This window comes from Trachinotus anak, unplaced genomic scaffold (assembly GCF_046630095.1).
Source record: "Trachinotus anak isolate AG129_WGS33_773 ecotype Australia unplaced genomic scaffold, CSIRO_AGI_Tana_v1 ptg000002l, whole genome shotgun sequence".
NCBI lineage: Eukaryota > Metazoa > Chordata > Actinopteri > Carangiformes > Carangidae > Trachinotus > Trachinotus anak.
The window spans coordinates 19,525,232-19,545,317 of record NW_027273853.1 but is presented as its reverse complement, the minus strand read 5'-3'; the positions used below and the strand labels follow the sequence as shown (position 1 = coordinate 19,545,317).

At 40.2% G+C, this 20,086-nt stretch overlaps 2 protein-coding genes and 1 long non-coding RNA gene across 4 annotated transcripts; 2 read left to right on the top strand and 1 right to left on the bottom strand.

The window, feature by feature from the left end:
• Positions 1 to 729: 729 nt before the first annotated feature.
• slc41a2a (solute carrier family 41 member 2a) lies at positions 730 to 8,158 on the bottom strand. Its single transcript, XM_071504433.1, has 11 exons — positions 8,034 to 8,158; positions 6,440 to 6,894; positions 5,919 to 6,026; positions 5,273 to 5,344; positions 5,027 to 5,171; positions 4,341 to 4,487; positions 4,003 to 4,150; positions 3,439 to 3,518; positions 2,109 to 2,240; positions 1,856 to 2,004; positions 730 to 1,777 (listed from the first exon to the last, which is right to left on the bottom strand). Exons 2-11 carry the CDS (start codon positions 6,815 to 6,817, stop codon positions 1,601 to 1,603), a joined length of 1,536 nt encoding a protein of 511 aa, XP_071360534.1. The 5' UTR covers positions 6,818 to 6,894; positions 8,034 to 8,158; the 3' UTR covers positions 730 to 1,600.
• LOC139636390 (uncharacterized) lies at positions 1,551 to 4,078 on the top strand. Its single transcript, XR_011694391.1, has 3 exons — positions 1,551 to 1,690; positions 2,057 to 2,171; positions 3,961 to 4,078. It is a non-coding gene; the product is annotated as an uncharacterized lncRNA (long non-coding RNA).
• A 271-nt stretch (positions 8,159 to 8,429) lies between the features above and the next one.
• washc4 (WASH complex subunit 4) lies at positions 8,430 to 19,612 on the top strand. 2 transcript variants are annotated; one of them, XM_071504401.1, is made up of 33 exons: positions 8,430 to 8,680; positions 9,760 to 9,899; positions 10,004 to 10,057; positions 10,153 to 10,218; positions 10,375 to 10,420; positions 10,529 to 10,596; positions 10,703 to 10,785; positions 11,007 to 11,049; positions 11,151 to 11,254; positions 11,522 to 11,642; positions 11,879 to 12,002; positions 12,093 to 12,220; positions 12,343 to 12,503; positions 12,597 to 12,723; positions 12,966 to 13,091; positions 13,323 to 13,430; positions 13,529 to 13,675; positions 13,781 to 13,860; positions 14,412 to 14,517; positions 14,693 to 14,809; positions 15,014 to 15,182; positions 15,489 to 15,643; positions 15,760 to 15,834; positions 15,935 to 16,039; positions 16,125 to 16,259; positions 16,554 to 16,662; positions 16,763 to 16,829; positions 17,014 to 17,100; positions 17,330 to 17,477; positions 17,576 to 17,672; positions 17,807 to 18,003; positions 18,194 to 18,290; positions 18,487 to 18,689. In XM_071504401.1, exons 1-33 carry the CDS (start codon positions 8,521 to 8,523, stop codon positions 18,546 to 18,548), a joined length of 3,612 nt encoding a protein of 1,203 aa, XP_071360502.1. In that variant the 5' UTR covers positions 8,430 to 8,520; the 3' UTR covers positions 18,549 to 18,689. The 2 variants fall into 2 exon arrangements, with proteins under 2 accessions (XP_071360502.1, XP_071360494.1); XM_071504393.1 differs by having other exon boundaries at positions 8,432 to 8,680; positions 18,484 to 19,612.
• Positions 19,613 to 20,086: the final 474 nt, after the last annotated feature.

Genomic DNA, 20,086 nt, shown 5'->3' with positions numbered 1-20,086 from the left:
CCAACATTTTTGAGATTTTCAAGTAAACCGTGAGGCATAAAAGGTCGGGAACCACTGCTATAGATAAATTCCTTCATGACAACTGTACTGTATTTAAATGGGTTATAATACACCAGTTTGATTTTATTAAGGTTTCAAATTAGGCATAACTGAGGGCGTGGCCACTTTGAGTGGGTGCTGTCACAGCTGGCCAGCTGCTTGGTGTCTAGACACTAGCTGTTTGCTAGGTCTAGGCATCACCTGGGCTAATTCAAGTCACTGAATGTGACCTCTCTGAATGTGACCTCTGTTTGTGGCATTGGTGCCATTTTTCATGCAAATATCGGACACACAATGTGGCTGGTTGTGCAGTTGATTTTTTAACAGAATGTGAGGAAGTCTGTGCTCCTGTTTTTTAAAGTAACTGATTAGCAGGTATCGGTGTCTGCGCTCACCATACCCAGCTTGTTAGCTTAGCTCGTTAACTAGCTAATTAGCCAGCAAATTAATTAGCCTTGGGTTTTGAGCCAGCTGTGCTAACGATGTTCATGACACCATATGTTTGCCACAGTTATTAAACCAGTGTTATTTCAAAGTCTTAGAAAAATAAAAAAATTAAGTCAAAACACTCAGGTCTGGACCAGCTTAAACTTCTTCATAATAATTTGAATATCTCTAGCAAGGGTAAGATTTTCCATTTGTTCCGGTGGTTATGTGAAGGACTCAAATCGTGTGATCACAGGTTCCCCATACATTTTTCTCTAGTGAAACAAAACTTTAATCACATTATTACACAGAGTCTGGCTTCTTTGAAATTGCAAAATACAAGTAGTTTCATTCAACTATCCAAAAACCTAAACAAAATAGATCAAATACAAATTTAGAAGACCAAATAATGAGGCTACGATGTTACATTGTCTGTTAGAGGCATTGTACTGATACAGGACTTCTGATTTTCAGTCAGTGTTGACTTTTGTTCCTAATTTTATTGATTTTTAATAAGTATCAATCTATGAATTAGCAAATGATATACCCAGTGATGTTCTTTACATTATACACAAATACACCATATGCCTACTACGATTTCCTGTAGGCTACAGAATAAACAGAGATGCATAACATTTTAGAATTTACAACATTAATTAAATCATGTTTTAAGTTAAGGACATATATTTATGCTTTCATTTCTTTATGTTTAATATCTAATATAAAAAGTTATAAAAATTATGACTGTAAAGAGCAAACACTCTGTCCTATAAAAAGAGGTCTGCTACAATTAATTGCACTCGTGTGACTATGTGCATCCACATTTCTGACAAGTTGCCATGAAACAGAAACAAAAATTAGTGTTTTGATGAACATCCTGTAAGCCAGGGAAGGGTACTTCTAATGTGCAAAGATGAAAGCTCAGCAATGTGATAAGAGTTGTGTCAGAAATCTTTGATATTGTCAGGAGATGAAACAGTGTGACAGGAATATTGATGATAACAAAGGTGATGAGACAAAACACGATCAGTGATTGCCTTTGATGATTTTTTTGTTGTCCTTATTTTTATTATTTACCACTTGAAGTGATGTTTTGCTGTATTTGTTCTTCCTCAAGCCTTATCTTGTTTTGAATCTATACACTGCCTGAGTCACCAACGCACCACAGCATGAGGAAGGCAAGAGAGAGAAGAGCAGTCCCTAGAAGGTCTCCGAGGGCTGTGAGGTAGGGTATTGAGTAACTGTCAGGGTCTTTATGCCTCCGCCATAGCCAGTGGACCATACAGTCAGCTGTACACAGCAGGGACAAGACCTAAGAGACAGGCACATGAGATTTATTGCAGAGCAGTGATATTGTCCATAGGGAAATATAACCACATGTCAGACTCACCTGAATCAGGGAAGCAGACAAGAAGGCGACAGTTAAGAGAGGACTTGGCAAAGTATGGCCTCCTTTAATCAGGTGGATGATGTGTAAGAAGATCAACTGACCAGGGATGACCAAAAGAAGCAGAATCTGGGCGGATCGATGGTTTGCTCCTGCCATGACAAAGCTGACAAGTTACGTGTGTGTGTGGCATGGTTGTTTTAGGTCAAAGAGGGAAAAGAGTTCTACTTCAACAATTTGACCAAGTGATCCTCACCTGAACCAAAGAAAGTGCGACAAGGATTGTAGCAGCTTTTACGGTCCTCAGGAACCTCTCCAGGTGAGAAATTCAAATGCAAATTAGTAGAGATACGACTAGACTGAATGGAGACGAGGTTTCCTCCAATACCTGAGAAGAAAAGAAAAGGTGAGGGCAGGATTAACATTATTCTGTAACAACTGAGGAGTTTCTCATAGTAAATTCCGGCAGAGGTGCAATTTCCTGGCCCGCTCCAGTTCTACGCAAAATGCATTACATGTTTGCAATTGACTGGCTGTCCACTAGAGCTTTTGTCTTTTTTTTTTTTTTTCAAGTGCAGCCTTGAACATGTTGTTTATTAAATAGCAATGACGTGATGATGATGAAGAAAACTCCGCTGACACCGTCTTGCTTGTATATAAAAAGGTTTATTACAAAGAAGTCCAGCATCAAATCAAGCACTCGAGATTGCCTGAGAGAGGAGTCGAAGCCAATATGAATCTCCTCTGAATATCAGCTCTAACTACCCGCATATATAGGTTGGTGTCATGAAGCTGAGACAAGATATATGGTCCATATCTAAATGGACCTCATTTCCTAATACAAAGAAATGCTCATCTCCTATGTCCTTTTGACCTAGGGCCCCTAATTAAATGTACCAGACCCAGGAAGTCACATAACATATGGAAATTAAGACATTAAAACATACAATACCCAGGTAGTCACATACCATATGGAACTTAGGATGCTACAAACAGAAAAGGCAAAGCTTTACATCACTTTGCCTTTGCTGGTTGTAGATTTTTCAGCAAATGTGCTTTTAGCTGTACATATCACTTGCCCTTTTATACCTCCTTTATTGTAATTTTGTGTTCTCTTTAAGTTCCTATTTATTTTATTTATTTAAGTTCCTATTTATTTTATTTAATTACCGTTGTTTGCACCAAGGGAGCAGCGCTCAAATTTCGTTGTACTATGTATAATGACAATAAAGGCGATTCTGATTTTAGGGCCTAAGGGTCTTGAGGTGAAGGAGTGGTATTTATGTGGATCTCCTGGAGAGTCCCAAGGAGAGTCCCAAGGAGAGTCCCAAGGAGAGTCCCAAGGAGTGCAGTGAGGCCTCAGATGCTGGCACATTTTCCTCCTATGCTTTCCCTTTGTGAAGTGTTCAGTTATGTGGATGTGGTGTTTCTGTCTCAAGAATTTGCACAAAGCAGCTTAAAGCAGGGATTTAACCTTTTCTCTATTCATTTAAATGTTTTTTCAGATCTGTATCTTCACCAAAAAACAGCCCATAAATGCACGTGCAGAACTTTAAAAAAAAAAAAAACATTTTTTCACAACTCACCATTTATGACTGGAGCATAAACTATGATTCCTGCCAAGTTTGGATCTGACACAGACTTGTCCAGAATCAGTCCTCCAATACTAAAAGAAGAAAAACCAGTTTATATTTCTGTTGTATGTAAAACCCTATAATAAAATGAATATAACAAAACTTGGATAATAATGCATCCCCTTAGTTCTCTTTGGACTTTTGCTTGACTGCCCACTATTTGCTAAACATTGTGTATCCTTGTCACATCATATTTAAACTTTTTTAATCCTGCATTTTTTAAACAGTTTGTCTTGCTAGTTTCTTTCTAAAAAGAGTTGCTTCTTTACTTTGATCTTAATGTCATTTAATGCAATGTGTGTGTGTGTGTGTGTGTGTGTGTGTGTGTGTGTGTGTGTGTGTGTGTGTGTGTGTGTGTGTGTGTGTGTGTGTGTGTGTGTGTAGTTTAGCTCAGTATGTGAATGATAAACTAGTAGAGTATAACTGTACTTACAGAAACAGACTTAACAGAAATTCACCACTGTAATTTGACAGTGATCAGAAGGTTATTATGAAACTCAAGGCTGAGGGGAGTACCTGCTGATGACCATTGCTGTAATGATTGGTTCCCAGCCTGTGTGGAGCAGGATGTGACTGGCTGGGTGTTTGGAGGCAATGATCATCCAGAGAGGGATCAGGCACAAAAGTAACAGGTCCACCAGGTACAGCACATAGGGATACAGTTCTGATTAAGAGAAAAACAAAGCTCTCAGATATTTGTTGATGTTGAACAAGAGCCAAAAGTGCCATCTGTTGACCAAAAGTGAGAACTGCTTAACTTGCTTGTAATAAGACGAAGTGGTCCTCTGTGTTTATCCGTGTGTGTGTGTGTGTGTGTGTGTGTTACTGCATTAAACTGTCCTCACAGACTTTACCTGAGAAAGAGTAGAACCACTGACCGCAGCAAGCCAGCAAGGCAAGAGTGATGAGATCCCCAAAGCTGGCTGCCATGGGCGTCGCCACATTGTCAGGGTTGATTCCCATTCGCTTGGAGCCAATGATCACTGCCACCATGATGATTCCTTAAGAGGGTTAAAGACAAGGTAAAGATCTTAATGTATGAGGTGACACTGAAGAAGTCCTGAGGGTGTACATTCTGTTGGAAAGCTGATGAATTTTACCTTGCTTTAGTTTCAACTTGAACTGCATTAAATTTGTCCCTCAACTCTTCATTCAAGTTTGTTTTGTTTTTTTTTTCTGAGAAAGTGAGTATTTCCCCATTATCTAGGTAGTTTTTCTCTGAAAAGGCACAAAAACTGACTGTGAGGAGGCTTAAAAAAGAAAGAACCAATGATGAGACGGAATGATAGGATGTATGACACTAGTCCTAAAGAGAGATACAACACCTGAAAAATGTATAATGTATGTGTGATAGTTAATTAAACATAATGCGGATTATGAGGTCATGGGCAAAGCAGAGAGGGTGAAAACTAGGATGTCAAAATGATTTAACAGATATGGTGCTGTGTGTGTAGCTCTGTTTTTGCACCTATCTAAGCTTTTCACACTGAAGGAAAGATCAAGGAGAGTGGTTTAAGGTGAGGGCAGGTTGTGTTGTTACCTTGCAGCAATGAAGCCACAAAGGCGGTAGAAACACTGGTTGAACACAAAAGCACTATGTGATTAAAGGGCATCTCTCCTTCTGCCATCCAGCCCAAGAGAGTGGCCATCAGGGAGGCTAACAGGCCCAGCACTGTGGCTTGAAGCTGTAAAATCAGAGTGGTCGTAAGAAACATCCACAGGTTTTAATAGACTGGAATGAAATCAGCAGACAAACAGGTAATGTTGCAAAAATTGGAGAATTTACCTGCTTGAGCGCTAGGTTCCCAACAATCAACATCCACTTTTCTCTGGGAGAGTCCATTTTCCCAGCATTCACCTGACAAATATGGGCTCCATGAATATGGATGTTTGGACATTCACATTTCCATCACAACTCATTTAGTTGATGAGGACCATGTGATATGACTGAAAGCTCCAGAACAGCTGCTAAAGGGATTATGAGGCCAGTGTTTTGTCAACTGATGTCTCCAAGGTCAAGAATAAACCTTGAACTTCAATAAGTAATAAGTAATAAAAGTATTGTTTATAATGTTACCACACGGGCTCCCACACAGGATATTGTACTGCAAGTTGATGTGCTGCTGTGGTCTTCACAGGTCTTTGAGGAGTTTCACACCCATGATGCAAGAGGGTGAAAATATTGTTGTGAGAAAGAAGCTGTATCAGTTCTTGTATTGTTTACCCTACACCCTCTTTACTTATTTATTTCACTACATAAGGCATTGTAAGCTATATGTTTTATTGTGGTAACTCTTAATTTACTCAATATATGTCACTTATGCTTCAAAAAATAGTTTACTGACAAGAGGCCACTTTTTACGTCTGTGTGTGTGTGTGTGTGTGGGTGTGTGTGTGTGTGTGTGTGTGTGGGTTTGCATGCACACACTCACAGCAGTTGAGAGCCTTGAGGCCAGAGTCATTTCTAAGTTCCCCTTCATGCCTAACACAGCAGGGACCAAGATGAAGATCTCTGTGATTTCCTGGAACACGTCCCAGTTCTGCCATGAACACACCCACACACATACACACACAGTGCAAAATACAGTTATAAACTATACAGAAATTAAGCCACAGTCAACACCAACACCACAGACACACAATAAATCCTCTTTATTTAAAATAAACATTTCAAATGAGTTTTTATTTATCTTATCACTCCCACGTTTCTTTATTAAATGATTGCAGTACAGCAGAATATTTGGATGCCCATAATTGATCTCTCTCCTTTTCACCTGTCTACCTCTCTCTTCATCTCTCTACTTATTTGAAAAATAGGAATGTTTTCAATATCTAGTCTCCTTGATATAGCAACCAGACATTTGAAAAGACTAGAAATGATGACTTCATATGGGATATCATCTAAACTCTTAACGACCTCTGTGTCCTCCTCAGCATTTGCCCGTTTCCTCACCTGCACCACATCCAGCAGCATCCCAGCAGAGACTGTCCCAAGCCCGGCCAGCAGAAATGGCACCAGGATCTGCAGCACCATGGAGCAAACCGACTCTGCAGGTGCAACCGATTGATCTGTATCCTTTGATCTCATGGATCCACTGGTCCTTGACCGACCGTAAAGCTGTTTGGGGAGTAGGAAGTCCGTCTCAGTGTAGTCCTGTGGCTCATAATGGAGACTGGTGTTGACTGGTGAAATATTCCCATTAGAGCTGAAATGTTGTGGACTTCCAGCGTGTTGGGATAAAGATGGGTTTGATGTGTACTGGGGGCTTGAGCTTCTTCCCACAGAGCTGCTGGTGGGTTGCTGCTTATCCTGCGACTCTGGGACAACCATGGTGTACAGTTGGGTTTTAGCAGGATGTTACTCCTGCTGTTCCAGCTCCCAAGAAACACTGGTCACACACAGTTGGCCTGAAGAGGAGAATGATTTGCTTTGAGTACAGATCATTAAGAAGGTTGACAATGAGCAATAAGTGAGATATAACTTTTATAACAAAAACAGAAACAATAGTTCTCCTTCTATATCACCACACACCAGAAATAGCAGTATTATATTACTAATAACTTTTAAAGTGTAAGTAAGTAATAAAATAGGACTTCTAAACTTTTTTCAGCTCCATGAAAAATCATGTGTGCAACTTTGGCATGTAGAACATATTGCTGTTGCACAAGGCTGTTTCAGAGTCATCTGATGACATCTGATTGCCTGCATTATCATTCTTCATGCCTGCTTCCCATCAGCAACACTGAGGCTATGTTGTCTGACAGAGACAATGCACTTTATTTGAAATTCCTAAGGGATGATCAGGTACGAAGAAGCTGAGGTCACCAAGTTGTCGGAGAGGAATTGTGCAACATGGTTTTTTTTTAACACAATCTGCAAAAAAGGTTGTCATCAGTAGTTCACAATTGTGTCAAAATAGTCTCAATAATTTGCTTTATCCCACTGAAAAGGCTTGAATGAATGGTAACTTTATTCTATATTTTAGCAGTTAAGAAAATATAACTTTGATGGAAAGAAGCATTATTTTATACTGTTAAATATTCATTCTAAATTATAATCCAGGGAATGTCTCATCAAAAATTCTCAGCAAAGTTACAGGCACCACACTGTGGTGAGCCAAAAACATATTAAGTTATTCAAGGCTGAGTGTTTAATGTTATCTGTGAGGAGTCCTGTACTGCTACTTTGAGAAAGTCAGCATAGTACGATGCTAAGAAGCATGTAAAGCAAAGAAGGGTACATCAAGCAGACACTGTATAATAAAAGCCTTTCTACAGTCAGGCACTAATCATCTAAGATCACCATCAGAGGGTTGAGGCCAAAATAAGAACTAAGGATAGTTTCAATTCCCATATCAGATTAATTTGCAATGCTTAGTTTAACTCTTGGTGTGTTTCTGTCTCTCTGGCATCTTTCAAAATACAGATACAGATACAGATGCAAAATCCATATGTGTGTTTGGTATAAGTAAAGTTTTGTCATGTTTTTTAATTTGATAGTCTGAGCAACATGGTTGGTAAAATAGAAGAGTAAAAAGGGGCCTTACCCTTAATTTGAAACCATCGGAGGAGGAGAGGCATCTGTTCTCACACTCCACTGCTGACCTTGACTCTTCCTTGTGGCCTCTGTCGTCCTCTGAATGGTGTGCTGAGTCTTCACTGTGGCATTACCCTAACCCCTCCTACACACACACACACACACACACACACACACACGCACGCTCTCTCTCACATACACACCACATAACTCTCACTGTTTCACCACCTACACCATGTCTTGTGCATGCATATTAAAATACAGTGGCAGCCAGTATACAGCAGACAGCAGGATATACACATTTATTTGACAGTTCTTTGCTAAGAGCAGCTCAGTGCTGGCCTGAGACTGCATTATAGCCTAGTTGTTATGGTTGGTGCTTCACAAGGAGTAAATTGTCTTATGTTTTATCTATCTATCTATCTATCTATCTATCTATCTATCTATCTATCTATCTATCTATCTCTGGTATTCAACTTCTCTGGACTCCATTTCCCATGAACACTAGCGACCATTCACAAAATCATGAGACCCATCATGGGACCGTGAAGCTCCACTTTCTAATAGCAGTGTTTAGGGTCACCTATGCTGGCGGTATGGCGGTAGAAACCATCGCACCGGACTGGGAGTTTGACCGGTTTGACGACGGTTCACAAAGTAAGTACAGTGTCCAGCTCTGACATGCAGAGAAAACGTACAGCCGCACCAGCCTCCGGTGTTAGCTTACGCTGCTAGCAAGATGGTTAGCCACCGGGCTCCGTCTACTTACTGGAAGGGAAACACCTCCAACAGTTCGTTGCAAACAAATGCCTGTAAAATAAACATCATTGAGATTATCTCGCAAAATATTTACCGAAATTTACTCATTCTCGTTAAAACGCGAAGTGTAAATTGGTGAAATGAAGTGACTGCGATAAGTTAGCTGACATGAATCAGCGCAACCTGTCAGACACAGCTGATTAGTATGACAGTAGATAAACAGTTGGTTAGTTTGCACAGTGACAGTACTTTAATTTAAAAGAGCAAGAACAGAAGGAAAAGGTCCAGGTTAAGGTTGCATTAGGATATTTTCTGTATCGATTTCGCTTCCTCTTTCTGGCTCTTAAAATATAAATATTTAGCTAGCCAGTCGGGCAGATATTAATCATAACCCACATTAAAACATGAACATTTTCTGCCATCATTCAGCCATTATATTGGGGCTGGTAGCCAAAGCTCAGGACATGCATTGCTGTCCATCGGTCACCAGTGCAATAAGTGATCATGTGCATACTTTTTCCTTCACTCATACTGAAAGTGCTCTTTACTTATGATACTGTACTTGTGCAAAACGCTGAAACTTTATAATACCTCTTGTAAACATGTAATACTATTACAATGTAATGAAAACACACACAAGTCCTCCATTAGAATTACCTAAGTTTATCACAAGAATGTTTTTGTTTATTAAAGATTAATCAACCGGTACAGGTAGAGTTTGTTTACCATATGTCATTGGGTAATGGACTGAACTATGCATAATGTTTTATAAGACACTTGTGTGTTCTGGAGGATATTTAAAAATCTGAGAAGTAGTAAGTAAGTAAAACAAAATAGTAAATCTAGTGGAGTACGAAGTCATAAATAGACAGCTGCCAGACTCAATGTACAAGAACCTCAAAAACACATTTAGATATAGTGCTAACTGTGACTTCCAGCCACTGATAATGTCCTTGACCTGATCCTCCACCCTGCAGAAATACACACAGAGGTCCAACTGAAGAACTACAGCAAGTTTCTGGAGGGGTACACCTCTCAGCTGAGGGGTATTGAGGAGGCTCTGGATGACTCCATTGGAGATGTATGGGACTTCACTCTGGACCCCATCGCCCTGAAGGTAAAGCACCAGTGGCTATGCATGAGCCTGAAAATGTGCACAGTTGGGTTTACACAGTTTAAACTTGTGTAATTTCCTCCCTAATACTTTCTTCTCTCTTTCAGCTTCTCCCATATGAGCAGTCATCCTTACTGGAATTAATTAAAACGGACAACAAGGCAAGTAAAGACAAAGACACTGTAACTTTTAAAGTCTTATATCCACATTTTTTCCCCCCTTATTAATGATCGGTCTTGTTTTGTCTGGTGTGTAGGTCCTGAACAAAGTCATCACGGTTTATGCTGCTCTCTGTAGTGAAGTGAAGAAGCTCAAGTATGAGGTAAGCATGGTCAAAACAGTGCACTCTATGCCAACACTTGCTTAAGCAGTATCTATCTATATGTATGTTTTGTATCCATTGTTATTGTTTTGCTATGAAATACAAATTCAGATTCTATGCTCTGAATTAATGTTTGATATTTATGTCCACTTGTAGGCAGAAACTAAGTTCTACAATGGCTCATTGTACTATGGAGAAGGAGGTAATCAGTCAGCAAGCAGTACTTCATTTTATCCTGGGTTTGCCTTTATTTGAACATATGGCATAGAATTGATACATAATAAGTTGCAAATGTGTTTTTGTGTCACAGTGTCTGACACCAGTGTTGTTGAAGGAGAGTGCCAGATTCAGATGGGCAGATTCATCTCATTCCTTCAGGTGAGTGATTAATAATTATTATTATTAATAATAATAATAATAATAAACATAGTTTATTGGAGTACAGAAAACACTAATAGCTTCTCTCTCTCGGTTCTTTGGATAGGAACTGTCCTGCTTTGTGTCAAGATGTTATGAAGTGGTGGTCAACATTGTTCATCAGCTGGCTGCCCTCTACAACAGCAACAAGTAAGACTCATGAACAGAAGCCAGTCATGTTGCACAGTGAATGCACTGTTCTCGCTGGATTGGTTTTAAAACCCACATTGTAAAAAGAGTCTTTATGCACTTTACATGTAGACAAAAGCAGAACATACAGACTGCAGTTCTGGTTTAAGTATTTATTGCATGTTTTTCTCTGTTACAATGTAAGACAAACGTACAAAAGCATTTCTCTTTTCATATCTCAGGGGTGCAACAAAAATCATTGAGTCATCAGGTGTCCATTTTCAGGTTGGTTTTAGATTTTTTTTTTTTTTGTAAGTGCATCTATGAGTATGTATTCTGAGTCTCTAAATATTTCTTACTATGTCTGTTTTGTGTTCCCACTGCAGATAGTGTACGAACACCTCGGGGAGTTGTTAGTAGTACTGCTCACACTTGATGAGATTATGGAAAATCATGGCACATTAAAGGATCACTGGAAGATGTATAAAAGGTTAACACACAGACACACACACACACACACACACACATACTCAGACAACTACAGCAACCAGTTAGATAAAATAAAGGCTGAAGTTTAAAAAAAATAAAAAATTAAATTCTTAATATAGTATCCATATTTTGAGGGTAGAAATTTCAGGTTTTTTTTAATTAAATTTCTACCTAACTATATTTATTTCATTAAATAAACCATTTAAGAAATTAATTTTGTGATCTTATACTGTTTTTAGTCATCTGTGACTGCATCATTCTGTCACAGGTTATTGAAATCAGTGCACCATAATCCTGGGAAATTTTCCATCCCTGAAGAGAAGCTGAAACCATTTGAGAAGCTCCTGCTCAAACTGGAGGGGCAGCTGCTGGATGGCATGATACTGCAGGTAACTTTCCTTTGTTTCAGGCTTTTATTACATTCTAGAATTCATTTATTTGGTTGATATAATTAAGTATTTGCTAAAAAAAAAGTCTTTGTTTTTAGTTTTGAGCTAAGGTGCAAACAGATTCAATTCTGCCTATGTAAGCATATGTCATTTTAAGACTAAACACTTGATTGAGTATGTTTTGTTTATGTCCTCCTAACACCATTGGCCTCATAATGTTTACAACCGTGTGACAGGCCTGTGTGGAACAGAGATTCGATGACCCTGGGGAAGGAGTAGCTGTTGCCAAAAACAGTGCCTTTGCTGAGGAGTTCGCCTTCAACATTCGCACCATATTCACTAATGTTGAGTCCAAGATTGGTCAGTTCCTCCTCAAATCAAAGCTTGGTTTCACAGGTGGCAGCTTCTTCCTGCATCTTCAAAATATTTTTTTGTTTATGTGGTTTTCAGGAGAACCTTCGGAGATTGACCAGAGAGATAAGTACGCTGGCGTCTGTGGTCTCTTTGTGCTTCACTTTCACATCTTCAGGAGTGTGGACAAAAAGTTCTACAAGGCACTGCTCGATGTCTGTAAAAAGGTAGTTTTGTGTGCTTGGCTTTCCATCTTTCTTTAGTTCTAACACCCCATACCTTATTTCTAACTAATCTCGAGGCAGTGGAAACATCTTTTTCATGTGTTTCTGTCTGCCCTTTCCTCCAGGTTCCAGCTGTCACTTTGACTGCTAACATCATCTGGTTTCCTGACACTTTCCTCATCGCTAAGGTCCCAGCTGCAGCTAAACTGATGGATAAGAAAAGTCTCCAGGCCATCAGAGCACAGAGAGACACCTACCTGCAGCAAAGAGCTCAGACACTAACAAAGTCAGAGGGGCCAAAACTCAGTCATATTTATTCTGTTTAAACCAGATATCTAGATTTGAGAATCTGATTGTTTCGGTTGTCTTTTCTCCTCAGGGATGTTCAGTCCTACTACGTATTTGTAACCTCTTGGATGATGAAGATGGAGTCCATCTTATCCAAGGACCATAAAAGTGACAAGCTGGCAGACGACCTTAACAGCAGGTGTAACGTGTTTGTACAGGTACAGACTACAGTGCAGCCCTCTCAGCAAGGCTAAGCATGACAACATAGCAGAACATGAGTTCATAAAGACCGATGCATCCCACTGCTTTCACATTTTTCCAATAATTCCAGTACTAGTAAGATGCATTGATTATCTTCCATAAACAGAGAAATAACTGTATTGCATTTGTTTTTTTTTAAGTGTTATCTATAAGCTGAAATTCTCACAACCAACACAACTGTGCTTTCTGTCTATTACAGGGCATCCTGTACGCATACAGCATCAGCACCATCATCAAGACCACTATGAACATGTACATGTCGATGCAGCGGCCCATGACCAAGACATCTGTCAAAGCGCTCTGTCGACTGGTTGAATTGCTCAAGGTGTGTGCGTATGTGTGTGGGCCAAAAAAACTGGCTTTTTAAGTATCAAGATTTGGTTTTAGGGTCCGGGTCAGGCTTGCAGTTGTGATGGTTAAGGGCTGGGGAATGCATGGTCCCCATGAAGTAGTAAGACAAGGTTGTGTGTTTGTGTGTGTGTGCACATGCTTTTTACCAGTAAATTCATTGTCTGTCTGAGTAAAACTAATGAGGTCAAATCATGTCTTGCCTCAGGCTGTGGAGCACACATTTCACAGGCGGTCTATGGTCGTAGCCGACTCTGTGTCTCACATCACTCAGCAGCTGCAGTCACAGGCCCTAAACGCCATTGGCAACGCCAAGGTAAACACAGACACACAAATAATAGCTCAAATTATCAGTATTTACAGTTGTTTTAACGTAAGTGATTATGAAATTATTTTATATTTTTCTCCCTGAAGAAAAGGGTGATCTCTGACAAGAAGTACAGTGAGCAGCGGCTGGATGTTCTGTCGTCTTTGGTACTGGCAGAAAATGCTCTCAGTGGACCCAGCACTAAGGAGCGACGGCTCGTGGTGTCTTTGGCTCTGTGTGTTGGCACTCAGCTGGTACGTTAGGAAAAGCTGCTGGTTGATGGGATACAGCCACTTGTTTCCTTTTTATTTCATTGGATTCTTATCTTGACATTAAAATCAATCTCTTGCTTCATCTAGAAAACTTTCAAAGATGAGGAGTTGCTTCCACTGCAGCTTGTGCTGAAGAAGCTGGATCTGATTAGTGAGCTGCGTGAGAGGTGGGAATTTTTTTTTGTTTTTGATAAGCAACAAAATTTCAAGTGCAACATTTCTAGTTAGTGCATGGCACAATCCCTTTTTTTAACTCCCATCTGCCATGAGTTGGCAAAGTGTTTAACCCTCCAGGCAGTGAAGTAAACTTCCAGAAGTTTAGATGCTATAGCTAGGCATAAAGCCAGTGTGACTGACAGGCAGCTTTCAACATCTTGTGAAATAGAACGCCAGTGTTTTGCTCTGATGTCATTGGCTGACAGTCAAAAGCTGGCACAGTGGTTTGGAGAAGAGGGTAAAACCAAACACTTTATATAACCGAATCATTTAAATGCTGACATTCATCACATGAGCACATGACTCTCAACAATTACCTACCTAGTAAAAGATAAACTTTTACTGGTATCTTGGCTTTGATGGATGCTAATGTTTGACCCAGTCAGAACTGCGTTTACGTCTTTGGCACAAACCCTTGCATAAATGTAAGCAATATTTTATTTTCTTTGACCTACTTTGAGTGTTTGGGCATACTTACAGACCCTTTCCCTTTGTTCCTCAGGGTGAAGCTGCAGTGTGACTGTAGTTTCCTTTACTGGCACCGAGCTGTGTTTCCCATCTACCTAGATGATGTATATGACAACGCCGTGGACGCAGCACGAATACATGTACGCTGAACAGCTTCTGATGTACACGTCATGCTGAAGATCTGAAACACTGCACATGCTAATGCATTTAAACTGCTTTCTCTTTGATTTCATTTGGCTTTAATTGTTACCTCTTCTTCTGTTTCTTCTGTTCTGTTCTGGTGTTCTGGACGACGTCTGTGATTTGCTGGAGCAGTATATGTTTAGTGCTCTGAGGGACAGCGTGTCGTCCATGATGCACGCCAAACACATGGAGTCATGTGACCAGCTACTGGAGAGCTACGACAAAGAGATCATGGATGTGTTCAATGAGGTGAGAGCAGATGAAATATTGCAGCCAGAGTGAGGAGCAGAAAGAGCCAGTGTACAGACTGGTGAGCAGGTGTGGGGATGTTTGATGTAGAAGTTCCTTCTGTATAACAAAATGACCAGATGTGATTGACCAGAGTTGCAACCAACCTCCGTGTTTCTCTTGTACATTTGTGAACTTTCTTTTATTTTGAATTCTCTCATGTAGCACCTGTTGGATAAGCTGTGTAAGGAGATTGAGAAGGACCTGCGTCTGTCTGTTCACACTCACCTCAAGCTGGACGACAGGAACCCTTTCAAAGTTGGCATGAAGGATCTGGCCCACTTCTTCTCCCTCAAACCCATCCGGTTCTTCAACCGCTTCATTCATATCAAAGGTGCCATAAAACTGTAAATACATGTACACATACAGATTAGTTTCAGACCTGTTTGGCTTTTTGATCTTTTTTTGCTGTTAGACAGATATTTAAAAAAGATATTTGTATTTTTATTCTCTATGAAATTTGGTGAAAACCTATTTGTTTTCCTCTGGATCCAGAAAGTTTAGGAAAATTTCAAGCTATTATCTGTTAGGAGAACTAAGTAAAATCCAGGCATGTCAATGGAAAAAGAGCATATTGTGTGTGTGGTGTTATGCTGACACCTGCTGGAAAACAGCAAAAAAAATGTTAATGTCCTCTCAGCATACGTGACCCACTACCTGGACAAAACTTTCTACAACCTGACGACTGTCGCTCTGCACGACTGGGCCACCTACAGTGAGATGAGAAACCTCGCCACTCAGCGTTATGGACTTACAATGACAGAGGCACACCTGCCCAGCCAGACCCTGGAGCAGGTCTGTGTGGTTGCACCTTATACATCTTTGACAGAGGTGTAATATTTTTTTTTTTTATTTAAGAGGTGTAGGTGATGAATGGTTGATGAACTGTGTCCTGTGTGTGCTCTCATCAGGGTTTGGATGTTCTGGAGATCATGAGGAACATTCATGTTTTTGTCTCTCGCTATCTTTATAACCTTAACAACCAGGTGAGACTTGAAGCCTCCATGATCATCCTCTCCTCCCTTTTTTAAGTGATTGTCTGTGCATGGGTAAACAGATTTTACTGAAGTAATTGCTCTCCAATAGATCTTCATAGAGAAGGCAAGCAACAACAAGCACTTGAACACCATCAACATCCGTCACATTGCCAACTCCATCCGGACCCACGGCACAGGCATTATGAACACCACGGTGAGTTTACAGGAGAGGCAGCTGAGTGTTCTATTACGTCTCCATTTGGACTTTTTTTTCCACATCTCCTTTCTGCTTTCATTAGGTGAATTTCACCTACCAGTTCCTGCGTAAGAAGTTTTACATCTTCAGCCAGTTTATGTACGACGAACACATCAAGTCCAGACTCATCAAGGACATCCGCTTCTTCAGAGAAACAAAGGACCAGTCTGATCAGAAGGTAAGAAAAGAGTCACTAACAAACTAAAATGGACAGATGGTGAATATTGCAGAAATGTTCTGTTTTAATCTGGTCAGAAGGTCGTTACAACATGTGTGAGAGCAGAAAACTAGCATTTGATCAGTGATTAAGATGAAATGAACCTGCTATTGAACAGGTTAAGTTGTCGTACTGTTCTTGGAATCAGTTACCTGGACAAACTACCTGTTTCCCCTTTTGTTGTCCTATCACTAGGTGAAATAGCTTCAAACTCCCAGCTATTGTTCAGCTGTAGTTGTTTGTATTTTTTCGTAGTATCCTTTTGAGAGAGCAGAGAAGTTTAACCGTGGCATCAGGAAGCTTGGCATTACCCCTGATGGACAGAGCTACCTGGACCAGTTCAGACAGCTCATCAGCCAGATTGGTGAGAAATGCACATAAATACAGTTGTAATCTTAGAGATTCGACCATAGGTGCAGGCGAAAGGAAAGCCAATACCAACTGGTTAACCTGTTTTCTTTCAGGCAATGCCATGGGCTATGTGCGTATGATCCGTTCTGGAGGCCTCCACTGTTGCAGCAGTGCTATCAGGTAAACGCTGTGTAATATAACTTTGTGCTTCGTTTGATTGTAATATGAAGGGCTGAAAAACTCATGAGAAACCTTCAAAAATGCTCTAAGAAGTGGAGGCACTGATGAGATTTCCTCCCTCAAAATTGGATGTTTATTTCTGACATATATCACTATAATGTTTTTATGTCTGTATTGTTTCCAGGTTTGTTCCTGACCTGGAGGATATTGTTAACTTTGAGGAGCTGGTGAAGGAGGAGGGACTGTCAGAGGAGACTCAGAGAGCTGCTAGGTAATTTGAAAGTCCTTTACTTTTGTCTCTAGAAAGTTACATGCCTTTATTTCATTGTGACAGCTCGAGTGGATGATAAACTGCGAGAGTCAGTGTTAGCTCAATTATATGCACTTCCACTGTATTTCCTTTTTTACACCTTTAGGTGGCACCACAGCTAGAAACATGTGAGGGGAAACGTCACCTGGTGTTTCCACAGTTCTTCTTAAATGTTGTGTGTCATTCTCAGCGTCCTGGACTCAGTGTTGGGAGATTTGACCAGCAACTCTGCCGAAGGGACAGAGTACTTCAAGATGCTGGTGGCGGTGTTTGCACCTGAGTTTCGCAGTGCCAAGAATATGCACCTGAGGAACTTCTACATGATTGTACCTCCACTGGTCAGTGCCGAGACTTTTCATTAGTGTTTCTGCTGTGTTCAATTGCATTAGACTTGTACCCCTTTCAATAATTGACACTTAACAAATCTCTATCGTAGACTGTTAATTTTGTGGAGCACTCCATCAGCTGCAAAGAGAAACTCAACAAGAAGAACAAAAGTGGAGCTGCTTTCACAGATGATGGCTTTGCTATGGGTAAAAAAGACAAATTACATTTAACTGAAAACACATCCTTAAATTTTTATGCTTTACTGCTTCTGTCTTGGTTCTTGATGTACTCTCCTCTTTCCATCTCTCCTCTACTGCTGCTCTGTCTCTCGCTCTCTCAGGCGTGGCATACATCCTGAAGCTGCTGGACCAGTATCTGGAGTTCGATTCTTTGCACTGGTTCCAGGCCGTCAGAGATAAGTACAAGAAAGAGATGAATGCTGTGGTGAAGGAGCAGAACGTCCAGTCCGCGAGTCAGGATGAAAAGTTGCTGCAAACTATGAACCTCACCCAGAAGAGGCTGGATATCTATCTACAGGTATAATCTCAGTTTTCAGCCCTTTCAGTGTGACTCTCCCTCGATTTTCATGTCAGTTCTGGAAAAAGCAGACTTGAGAAATGTTGTCATCTGCCTTTCAAATGTAGACTAGTATAGAAACACAGGCTTCCATTTGTGAGAATGTGTGGAAGGTGAAGATTATGAACTCTTTGTGTTCCTTTCACTGCAGGAGTTTGAGCTGCTCCACTTCTCCTTAAGCAGTGCAAGGATCTTCTTCAGAGCGGACAAGACTGCAGCCGAGGAGACTCAGGAGAAGAAGGATAAAGGTTAGCTGGTTCTGTGATGATTAATGAAGTCTTCAATTATGCACAACCACTGGCACACGCACCCTGTTATACAGGCTTTTTGTAGATGATTTTTCATAGTAGATGAACGAACTAAAAAATCTTGTCATGATTAATGAATGACGAGGTCTGCGCCTTTAGATCTCACAAGTAACTTTGTCATTTTCTCCACCAGAAGAAGCTGCCAAGGCAGGAGGTACTCCAGACAGCTCCACGCCCACTGAACCTGCCTCAAAGTGAGCCAGCAGTCAGTGTTCCCGTGTTGGATTCTAACGCTGAGAGTACTGTCAAATGAGTAGAGCAGGCACCTAGCCAGAAGAAGGTGAAGAGAAGATCTCAAGCCGTAGACTACACTGAAATCTGTGAGAGGTTCAGGGACTTGAAACTGAATACAACAGACGATAGATGGACACCATTTTTAAGACTTTGTGTCCCATGATGAAGGAGTTATCTTCATTAAAGAATGAATGTTTTCTTAAAGTGCTACGGCAGGAAGTGTCTTTTTCTTTTGTTTCCATTTTACAGAAACATCAATGTAACATCCCACAGCTTTCAAGTATCTGTTAGCTTCTAATAAATTCAGTTTGAATTTGTAGCATTTACACAAGCGGGTGTAGTGTGAAAGGTGAGGCCTAAGGTAAAAGGGGATCCTTTCCTCTACCACACAGCTTTTTGATACTTTAACACTCGGTCTGGAAGGACTGGATTATTTTTCTACAGTAGAAGCCTCAGCTGTGTGTGTCCTCTGCTGATCAGAGATGAGTTCAATCATTGACTAATTTGCATTTGTTTTGATTTCAGTGCTGTTTTATTGCTGCATCGCTTTGTTAGTGTCCAATGTACTAGCTGTGATAACATTGTGACATTGTTCATGGCCTTTAGATCTGTGGGCTATAGCACACAATTGAGGACTCTTGAGAATGTTTCAGTGTATAATCCACACTCATATTTGTGTGCCATATTTGTCTACTGCTAATTTTTGTTTTGTCCATTTTATACATCGTATGAATTAAGGTGTGTATGTGCCTTTCTAAACTGCGGATAATGTTTTGATCAGCTAATTAATTTAGAATACATCTACACACGGAGAGAAGATTCTTGATCTGTGAGTGCTGCGTAGTACTAAAGTTGTATTATTTCTCCGCAGCACTGGAGGTGTATCATTACATTTTTATTTTGCATTTTTTTATCTGTTAACGTGAAAATGAGGCCACAGTCTGGCCAAAACTACATTCCATGAATTAACTTGCTTGAAGAGGAAGGTCTGTAAAGTCTTTGAAGACTAATAAAATTTGCACTTTCAATAGAATTCCATGTCTCTCAATCACAAGTTTGTTCTGAGTTAAGATACCACAAAAGGTCATGAAGCACAAATTACATGTTCAGTGTTTGCTATGGACATGTCCCAGTGTGAACATTAAACCTGTGTACTATATATAAAGTACTATATATAAATTTAATTTTACATGTGAATGTCTTCCTTGGCAACAATGTACTGATTTTGTCTGCAAATTTAAACATCAAATATAAAACTGACTCCAGGAAAAAGGTTGTACCTCATGAGGGATCCCTGACTTCAAAAAGAGCAATAAATGACACACACACATTGGTTCAGGAAAGCCTTTTCTGCTTTAATACAAAGAAAAGAAGCTTTTCACTTCAGAAAATACAATATTGGTCTGGATTTTTTTTTTTTTCTCCTCAAATTGTCAGTTTTCCGTTTCCTATGAAATGCTGCTGTTCATTGCTGTTCAAACAGCTTGAATTGAAATACATCC